Source organism: Vanellus vanellus, assembly GCF_965231255.1.
Source record: "Vanellus vanellus genome assembly, chromosome: 3".
NCBI classification, from domain to species: Eukaryota; Metazoa; Chordata; class Aves; order Charadriiformes; family Charadriidae; genus Vanellus; species Vanellus vanellus.
In genome coordinates, this window is record NC_138907.1 from 70,214,626 (window position 1) to 70,225,485 (window position 10,860).

At 41.5% G+C, this 10,860-nt stretch overlaps 1 protein-coding gene across 1 annotated transcript; it reads left to right on the forward strand.

The window, feature by feature from the left end:
* The first annotated feature begins 783 nt into the window (after positions 1–783).
* HDDC2 (HD domain containing 2) lies at positions 784–10,222 on the forward strand. The gene is made up of 6 exons (XM_082481139.1): positions 784–890; positions 1,519–1,640; positions 2,499–2,601; positions 5,013–5,081; positions 8,772–8,910; positions 10,114–10,222. Exons 1-6 carry the CDS (start codon positions 831–833, stop codon positions 10,206–10,208), a joined length of 588 nt encoding a protein of 195 aa, XP_082337265.1. The 5' UTR covers positions 784–830; the 3' UTR covers positions 10,209–10,222.
* The last annotated feature ends 638 nt before the right edge of the window (positions 10,223–10,860 follow it).

The following is a 10,860-nucleotide window of genomic DNA, read 5'->3' on the forward strand; positions in this document are numbered from 1 at the left end:
TTAATTTGGGAGTGTGTTTAAGTATACACATGAGAAAAAATAAAAATACTCTGCCATCTGTTGATATCTGGCAAACTACAGATGTTCTTTTCTGAAAACAGTCTTTCATTGCCACATTTAAACCGTTATCTGCTATTTCAGTCAGCTGGCAAGATAAAAATAGCAAAGAAATGCAAAGTATTTGGAAAAGCTACTGATTGTAAAGTAACTCAGTGTGCTATTTATTAAACTTATAGAAGTGATGGGAATGCCCGTAGCCAGACCCCAGGAGTTCCCAAAATAATTTAAAACTCTTGAGTGCAGGAACTCCAATAACTACCCTCTCTCCTCTGAATAATTACGTGGGCTTGCACTATTTACTGTTTTGGAGGTTTTTTAAGTATAAGTTTGCACTATTTACTGTGGGGTTATTTTTAAGTATGCTAAAGGCCACCGATGCGATCAGTTTTGACTGAAGCCTGAGCTATTCCTGCCTGTGCGACTGCCTTCTCCTGCCTCCCAGCCCAGGAGAGGACACACCACCCACCCACCCACCTTCCCCTGCCCGCGAGCAGCCAGGCTTCTCTTGCTGCTTTCCTCGTTGCAACGGCAGTCTGAGTCGTCATTATTAAGCGCTGTTTGTAGTTAATTAATCCCCGAGGAGCCAGATACCCTTCTCCCCCCCACCCCCGACGCCATGAGGCCCACAGCTGCAGCCGTGTTCCTCCTCCGCCGGTTCCTGGGCGGGGATCCCGGCCACCGGCCACAGCCGCTCCCCTGGCGCCACCCAGCGCCGCTGCCCGGACCTTGTGGAGGAGGAGCGGGCCGCGGCGGTGGCTGCCGGGCGGCGGATGGCGGCAGGAACGAACGGCGGCCTGCTGCCCTTCCTGCGGCTGCTGGGGCAGCTGAAGGTGAGCGCGGCGGCCGCGGGAGCGGGGCGGGGGAAAGGCGCGGGGCGGCGGGGCCCGCTGTGGGCCCGGGCGGCCGCGGTGGCTGGCGGGGTGTCTGCCCGCGGCCTTTCCCTGGGGCGGGCCGGGACCTTCAGGCGGGTTTCCCCAGCAATCGCCGGGGTGGGAGCCGGGGCCCGGCTGGTGGCGCCCGGCCTGGCCGCCGGGGCCTGGCAGCGGGGCGGTCGGCGTAGAGCCGGGCCGCGACTGTCGGCCCGCCGCGGCGCCCGCGGAGTGGGGACGGCCCGCCCAAGTGCTGGGGCTGCCGTGGGGAGGCGTGGGGGTGCCGGTAGGGGGGTGGGGGTGCTGGGGGGGGGGGGGGGGGGGGGGGGAGGGGGGTGCTGGTTGGGGGGGTGAGGGTGCCGGTGAGGGGGATGTTGGAGTGCTGGTGCTTTTTCCTTGCCTGCGAATAGCAGTGCAAAGGCTAGGCAATGCAATGCAATGCAGAGGTCACAGCCTCCGGGGAGCTCAGTTGTTGGGACAGGTGTTTCCCAGGAGCATAGTAGTCACAGTGGGACAACATTTCTACTGGCATCTCTGAAGTGGGGTCCTGCAAAACCTAAGGTTTTAACGTTTACGTTTCCTCACTGAGAGAGTACCGCGGACAGGATGGGTGTACAGGAACGTGGCAAAGCCAGAGAGCGTATCTGATCATATGTACAGAATGGCGATGATGGCTTTGGTGACTGAAGACAAAAGCCTTAACAAGGACAGGTGAGACTGCCTTTGGTTATTGTGACCACTTGTTAATGTCGTGGGAGAGCTGCAACCAAAATGCTTAAAATAGCTGTCATCCTGAGGAAGAGCTTTTAAAACACACTGAATGAGTTCGAAACCCTCTCCCCTCTTCTTTTCCCTCCATCCTTTGGACAGGCAGAGCTGAAAGGGGCTGAAGATTTTTATTGCTAAATTCCAGGTGCTGAGGCAAGTCATTAATACAGAGGCTCTGAGCTGGTCTTCTCTCAAGTCATAAGTAAGCGAGCTGAAGACACTCAGTTAAAACACAGTCTGAAGTAACAGCCAGCAATGGCAAAGCCATACGCTGTGGATCTTGACAGACTGAATTAGCACTCAGCAGCAGTAGGGAGCTTCAGAAATCATGTAGCGTAGAAGAGAAAGCATAATTAGTGTTGAATGAGTTGTCAAGTCTAGTATGGGATCGTACTTGCTTTGTCCCTTCAGGAGCTGATGTAAATAGTGGTGGCTTTTTTGGGTATTCTGCTGCAGGTTGGCACAGCTAGAGAGCTGTGAGTGTCAGATTATATACTAAATTTGGGATTGCTCCAATCATATTACTTTCTACCTGTTGCAGTGTTAATGTACAATGATTTAGTTATTACAGCATCTCTGAAAGCCAAGCATACAAAAGCTAAGTACGTTATTTTTTAATGCTGTGCTCACATGCAAACTGTATTTATACTTGAACCTACATTTACAAGCAGCAGTAGCTACAAATCAGGAACTAAAATCATGTCTGAAGGGGATAAATTATGCAGTCTCTTAGCTTTATGAATGACAAGATATTGCTTAAAATGCTGAAAAACTAATTATTCTGTCTTTGCTTCTTGTCAGATGCATACGATTAGCTTTGGTTCATGATATGGCTGAATGCATTGTTGGAGATATTGCTCCTGCAGATAATATCTCAAAAGAGGAGAAACACAGGAGAGAAGAGGTATGGACATAAGGCGTGAAGCCATATTTGCAAAGTGTTCTGCGTGTTTTTAATGTTCGGTGGTAGTGAAGAGACCCTCTAAGCAACAATACCGTCATTGGCATTGGACAAATATGCCACAAACAACCAAAGTTTTGAACTCGTGATTTTTGTACATGTAACCTTGCCAAGTACAAAGTTATGGAAGGAAAGCCTTTGAAGTAATCTTCACGTTGGCCATTTATTCATGAACTGGCTGGATTTTTGGTAGCCTGAATTAGTCATGTTGACCAGCATTACTGAGAGGTGGGCAGCAGGGGTTAGGTGCACTGAGAAGGGTGGGTGACAGTTTGTGGCAGATCATTTGTGTGGTGCCAGATTGTGTGGTTGCGATGCAGACTTTATTTAAACTCTTTGCACAGGAATGCAGACACAGATGCACAGGTTATGAGTCTTTGAGTGCAGCGAGTCTAGAATTATTTTATTTTTGGCCTTGTACGTATCCAAACTGTGGGTTTGTCATTTCTGGTTTGATGCATTATTTGAAGAAAATGTAAACCTCCAGCCACAGCTAGAGGGCAACGTGATGCCTCAGAAGCTCTTTAGAGGCTACAATTAGCTCTTAAAAGTGTGTATAAAAAAAAAAAAAAAAAAGTTGCAGTGATTATCCCCCCCACACACACACTTTTACGCTTATCTGTTCAAAACTTGGCGTTAGGGGGCTATGACTAAATCTAGGAGTAAGCTCTTTGCTAAGAAACTGGAAATTAAAGATCAAAGGGGTATTCAGTGTTCTTGAAGTACTATCTGTACTGACTGTAATTTTGGTATTTCTTTTTTTCAGTGTACTTCCTAGTGTGTTCTTATGCTAAACAAACAACAACAAAAAAAAAAAACACTCCCCCCACCTCTTTCCTGGAAGCCTCCAAAAGTGGTTTTGTCACCAAGGATCAGGCTTCAATTTTGCCTAGCGGGAATTCTCATTTTTATTTAGGCAATGAAAAAGATATTTTGATGCCTAAATATGTTTAAGAGTTTTCTTAAGTATTTGGACCTCCTTCTGCTCCCATTTCACTCAGTGAGGACTTTGCTGTTGATTTTGTGGGAAAGAGGGTCAAACATTAAACATTTAGGGTGACTTTGAAATGCTTAGTTGTAAAAATACACCAAGGGTAACGGTTTCATGAGGTGGCTTGAGCTGAATTATCAGTATGCTGCTTCCGCTGCAGAGTTCTCCTTTTTTTCCTTTTGCTCTACAGATGATGCTGAGCTGGTTCTGCTTGTTTGCTGATTCTGCCATACTTTAATCAGCTAGTCTCGCTAAGGCAGAAAATGAACTTGATCTAAAAAAAAAAACAACCAACCAAAAAAACCCAAAACCCCAACAAACCACATTTGGGGTTTTCTGGGGGTTGTTTGGGTTGTTCTGGGTGGGTGGTTTTTTTTGCCAGGTAAGTCATTTTGCTAACCTTGAAGTCTGATGAGCTCCAGAGCTGGAAAGAGGTGGGAAGGAATGAGACCTTGATGCTTCAGTGGCAGGGAGCAGCTGATTCAGTTCAGCCATACTGTGAAACTAAACCCTGTATTTGAAGTGGAGGAACAATCATGGCACAAAACCTTTGTCTTGCCTGTGATGTTGATTGTTTCGGAAGCAGCCTTTAGTGTTACTAGGAAAACAGTAGAAATAGTGCAGAAATGAGACTGATCAGCTGGAAGAGCACAAAGAGCATGCAGAACAATTTCTGTTTGCTGGTTAAACCATGAGTTTGATACTGCGTTCGTTAAACCTTGTACCGAGATTTTTATTGTTGAACAAATGGTGTCTCAGTCTGGGAGCGCTGCATTTTATTGCTGCAGAATATTAAATGGATTTTTTTCTCTCTTTCAAAATTGGAGACTTTTAAAAACTTATGTTGTGTTGCCTGGCTGACAGTCACTAGCTGTTCTCAGCCCTGCTAGTGGAAATGTGCTAATTGAGTGTTTGGGAGGGAGCAGTTACTTGTCAACACTAGGAGTTAGTATTTTGAAGCTGCTTTTTTGAACTGCACCTATAACCTATTAAGTTCAAATGTTGCCTCCACTAGTTAAATCTTGAAGGCAGAGCCGGTAATTTAAGGCAGTTCCCTGACATTTGACTTGCCTGTTTTGCTCTGGGCTTCTTTTTGGACTCTTGAAGATATTGGATGCACTTCCAGGTTGTTTTTCTTTTGTTTTCTAACAATTCATCTAAGCAGCTCCCAGAAAAGATCCTCCACTGAGTGGTCCGACTGTTTCTCTGGCAGATTTATGTACATGTGCACTTTAGAATAATATGCTGTGTAGTGTATGTTTCTGCAAACTTGGTAATGAGTAGTTAATTCTTCAAAAAAGATAATGATAAAAATGTGCTCGCTCAAAAAATGGATAAATGGAAATGGCTTCTTTTTTTTCAGGCAGCTATGCAACAACTGACCCAGCTTCTGTCAGAGGACCTCAGAAAAGAAATTTATGAACTCTGGGAAGTAAGCTTGCATTCTTTTAATCCTTTGGTAAAATTCAGGGTAACCCATTGTCTTCTTCCTGTTTACCTGTGAAACTGTGTCATTCTTGTTTTGACCTCAAACAAGGTGGATTCATTTGCCTGGGACATGAAGCTAATGGTATGACTCAAGGTCACTTTAGAATCCCTTTCAAAAAGAAACCCCAGACTTTGAGAGGCCAAAGGCAGAAGCTGATTATTCTGCCAGAGTTTCAGATGAACCCATCCAGGGCTTGTACAACTGAAGGAAGGGTTTATCCTCTACATCCAGCCCTCTTGCCCTCTTGGATATCAATCTCTTTTTTTTTTTTTGTTTTGTTTTGTTACGACATTATCTCTTTTGTTCACATCTGGCTGTTTGCAGCTCATGATCTTTTAATACGTGAAAAAATAATGGTAGCTGATGATGCCACAGAGTATTGCTTTTTGTGCAAGTAATAATTTATGTGGCTTCCATTTCTTTATTATACAGCCTATTAGGCTAAAATATTTAGTAGTTACTTCTGGTTTGAACTTAAATGTGGCCTATTGACACAGAACAGTGCTTTTCTACAACACAGATTGCTGGCTGGTCTTGGGTATCTTAAATGGTTGTATTGGAAAGTATCTTCTATATTTGAAGGTGATTTAACTTTTTGATGTGAACTCATGCTGTTAATTGATAAGATCTTTTATACTTGCAAACTAGGGATGATTAGATTATTTCCAGCCAATTCAAGTTTATAATTACTGTGCTTTATCTTCTCCTGGCATACTGTTGCATGAGGACAAGTGCATCCACAATATCTTGTTCACATGTTGTTGCAAACAAAGCATTATATGTTTCTTGGACTCTGTCACCTGAAACTGTATATTATGCTGATATTTTTACTTTTCCACTTGGGCTGTATTTAAATTCCAGATATTTGCAGCCAATTTCTGCCTTTTGTTACAGCACCCTGTTTGTTTGGGGTTTTTTATCTTGCAGTAGTTGTGTGGTGAAACTGTCAATAGGGATGGGGTTTCAGTGCTGTAATTCAATGTAAAGGGGGAAAACCAGCATAATGAGATCTGGGAAATAATCTGTATGCGTTTGTTTAGTGAGCACTGGTTCCTTCTCCCTTGAGAACCTGTTATAATGGAGGAAAAGGAGTTTTTGATCGATAAGATTAGTCCTGTAGGACTCTTCTTTTTTTTTTTTTTTTTTTTTTTTGCATATATGTTTGGGGTTTTTTTCTTTGACTCAGTCTTCTCTTCTGATTGTTTAAGAACTGGTTCAGTATGCAGTTAGTTCTTCAGCATGTTAGCTTTTTATCATTATCGTTAACCATAATTTAACATGCACACTTTTGATCATTTGTTCTTTATTTCTACCTTCAGGATAATTTATTGGCATTGAGTCTCCAATGCAGCAGTAGGGGTGTAACCCACGTAGCAGCAAATGTAACCTAAAAATCTAATACTCCTGTGTAGTCCCTCTAGTCTTAAGTTGAACAACTATGTGCTTCTTAAAAAGAAAGAAAAGGCAGAAAGAAAAAAAGGCAGAAAACAAGAAGCATCTGATCACTTGGTATGATACTCTGCTCTCAGCAAGCCAGAGGCATTTCCCTTTGATTTCTTTCTGTGAGCGAAGGAAGTTATGGCCCAGAGCTAAACAGTGGCTGGGACAAGATCTGTTCCTGCGCTGCTCTGGCCCCTCTTTCTTGTTCAGTCTTACAGACTATTGCTTTGGACTGTATTGGTGAGAGCTCTGCAAGTGTAGTGTAGGGGAGAAAGGTTAGCAGAGAGATGCCTGCAATATATTTGTACTTTCTAACTTAATCCAGAATACATTTGAAAAAAAACCACATTAAAATAAACGAGTTGGCTCACTTCAGCTCTGTCTGCTTTTTTATTTTCAAGAGCAGAAGTACAGGAGTAATTTTTAAAAGCTAGACTGTGGTGTTTCAGAGACCAGTTACTGTTTTTCTGAAGTATTCTGTTATTTTGTGCTCTTAAACACCTGTGGGGAGGAAATGCTATGTGTTTATTTTCTGCATTGTGCACAGTTGCACATATAATAGCTGATGTTTCTTGAGGTTAATGTGAGCTGAGGTATGAATAAGATCTGGTGGGTTGTATGGCACAAAGAGGTTGGTAACAGATTGATACTCCCAATTAATTGCTAGAGGTGGGACAGACCTTTACAAGCAAGCAGGAATAGTTCTCCTTCTCCTGAAGTTCTCCTTTGTAATGCTGCCAACAGTTTGTTCTCTTTGGTGGCCAAAACAAAACAAAAAAAAGAGTAGAAATAAGTAGATTTAAGAAAATAAGTAGTATTTAAATAATGTAAAGATGAGGCAAAGCTCAAATTGAAAGGAGGAAAAGAAGGTAAAAATGCTGAAATGAAGTAGATTACTAAAATAATTATCAAAATGTAATTGGAAATTCAAAGCATTGTTCACATCTAAATACTGTAGTATATATGAATCAATCATGGCTATCAAAATCTGGATTTCTGACTTTCAAATGTAAAGCAGTAAGCATGAGAACAAACGGGCTCCTAATACTATGTTGGACAAGGAAACGACCATGACACTTACCTAAGCATCACTGTGCTGCAATTGCAACGCAGGATCTTTTCACTGTGAATGACACCCACGGTTGTCTTAAGATGCAGAAGGAGGTGCTATGTTTTTTGGTCAGTAGGAAAAACTGTTCCTGCACTTGTGCTGCTGTCATCTGTAGAACTGCTGTGTGCTGTGGGTTGTGTGGCTCTGAAAGCACAGATGGGCCCGGTGTGTACTTAAACCTCTGGTCTGATTATCAGGGGTGGTGATGATGAATGAGTCAGACATGCCAAGGGTCTTGAGGTGATGGTAACCTGCACAGAAAGAAGCCGTTTTCTGCAGTTGGTATTGGAAGTCGGGAGAAGACCAGCTGATGAGACATCAAATACAATGCAGTAGTTAGAAAAGAGAAGATGAAATGGCAAACCCGTATGCTTCCATCACTGGAAGCAAATTACAGTAAAATTGTTTGACTAGAATTGTGAATGACACAAATACTTACTGACGATGACTGGAGAGAGGGAAAAGATAGCAGAGATTAAAGGACTTGAAGTCTGAAGGGGAGGAAACCCTTTAACGACTCCCTTCCCTATCTCCTAGGAGAGACATAAAGACATAAGCAGCTCAGACAGATTAGACCAAAGAGATTAAGAAGGAGTAACAGAAGAAATGTAAAGAACAACTCCTTATAAAAACAGCAAGTGGTGGAGAAAAGTGCAAAATAGGTTTTAAAAATAGGTAATGGTAATGCATAGGTACACACAGTGGTAATTCGTAGCCTTAGCCAGGTCTGAAAAGATCTTGATACATAAAATGTTGTTAAATGGAAGCTATTGTTTAACTTGTATGTTGTGTAGGGTTGTCTCCATATCATCCCTGATTCAGAGAGAACATTTGGTATGTTTAGATTTAGAGTATGCAAAGAATTGTGTTAAGTCCTATTAAATGTAATAGAAATTTAGTACATACTTATTTCAAATATTTTCCTGAATAGCAGTCTGAACAGTTTTGTCTTTTGCTCTCTTTTTGTGAATATTTAGGGAGTGGCTTGTACCGATGAAGAAAATTGTACATACATAAAGAGATTCTAATATGCTATTTCAGAACAACACAATTTTTTTTCTTATAACTGCAAATCTGTTTAGGAATATGAAAACCAGTGTACTGCTGAAGCCAAGTTTGTAAAACAGTTGGATCAGTGTGAGATGATATTGCAAGCGTTTGAGTATGAAGAGTTGGAAAACACACCTGGCAGACTGCAGGATTTCTACGATTCAACTGCTGGTATGACATTTGGACTTTTTTTTTAAATTTATTTTGTCTTTCATAAATTAAATTAAATATATAAATTGCCTTTTTTTCTGATAGACATTCAGAGAAGTGAGAACAAGTTATTTTACTCGTTGCTCAAGTACCCTAAATATTTCTGGGGAAACTTACTGCAGTGTAAAAGTAACTTACATTTATCTGTGTGCATTGAACCTGAATTTCATTTATGCCAAGTTCATTTTACATCACTTTTTATCTAGAGAGAGGCTCAGCTTTCATTACATTCACATGTGTGTAAGGGTCTCCTGTACCATTGGAGGTCTATGAAGGAGGCTTCAGTCTTCACTGATGCTCTGTCAGCAGCTTGTTTCTGCTTCGTTAGTGTTTCATGAACCAGTGAAGTAAAATTTGTTACCCCTACGTGAGCTATGGTCTTGTGGGACCTGCCCATGTGAGAACCAGCTCAGTGAAATGTTTTAGGTGCAATTGTACACTTTATTCTACCCACTGCTTTTCATCCTTTAAAATAAACTGATAGTGGAAAGGAAAAATAGATAAAATAATAGTCTTTATTGTTTTAGCAAGGCAGTTGAACAGCAGAAGAGGACTGTGACTCCAAGCCATTCTATTCTGGGGAAGAAACTATGGACAGATAGAATTGGGGAGAGGACCAGCAACTACCAGACACAGTCCCTGACAAGTCCCATTTGTACTTTAGTGTCTCCTCAGGGAAATAATGAGCTCTCTGAAAAATGCAATAATTTTGATTAGGGAAGAAGGGGAAAAAAAGGACAACATCAGCATAGCTGGAATACTTAATTTGCTAATTGATGTCTTTGCCCTCCTAGTAGAACTCAGTAACTTAAACTAAGCGAGTGTCTCAGTAGAGCCTCGAGCATATACCCTATGGATGCCTGTAATTGGGGTGGTTTCTTGTAGCAGGATACATAGCATGGGATTGTCCTGGCCAGAGTGTGTCCTTTTTTCAGCTCTTAAGTATCTTAATAAAGCATGAGATATTTTTATAAGTTTTGCGGGGGAAAAATAGCTGTAACTACTCTTACACGCTTCCATACTTGGAGTAAAATGGGAGTACTTTCTTTCTTAAAATAATAATTTGGCGTTTATTTTGAGCCTAAAGCAACATAACTGCCAACCTTTCACATGTAGGAAAATCAGAGCATTTTTAATTAACTTTTCCTTTCTTTTGTTTTGCAGGAAAGTTTGTTCACCCAGAAATACTCCAGCTTGTATCTCTGATTAACACAGTAAGGAACAAAAAAATAGCTGCTACATCTCATCCACATTCCTGAGGTGTTCCTAAATGCTTTAGCTTTAATAAATATTTTGTTTTATATGCTGTGTATTATTTTTCCTCCCATAACGTTGCTAATTATGCCAGCAGATTGTTTTCTGTGCATTCACTGCTGAGAATCCCAGGACTACTTAGATAGGAGCAGGTAGGATAGTTACCTCCCAGGTCAGAGGTTGTGTTAAGGACCAAATATTTAGAATGAGTTTGTTTGTTTGTTTGTTTTGGTTTTTTTCTTTTTTTTTAAATCGGCCTCTGATTGATGCAGTCTCAGTTACAAATAGATTCTCCACTGAGGAAATTCAGGTAAGTTTAAAATTTAGCTGATTGCAGTCTAATTTGTTCTTGTAATGCTCTGAATGGGACACATAGTCTTGTTCTGTGACTTCTAAGTACGTATGGGTTTAAGTACCTTGTATATCGAATGGGTTAATGTCTGTTCACTGTGCTACACAGAAATGAGACCAATGAGTACGTTTCTCTAGAAGCTCTTGACAAACTTAGAGATGAAATTTCTTTGGCACGCGTGAGCCTTAATAAGTGACGGTGGATAAAACTGGTAATCATCTCATTAGTTACATCTTCTCAATACATTTATTGTTTCATACAATTTTCACGTGTTGTATCAGGGAATGGTACTGACATTTCCGTAA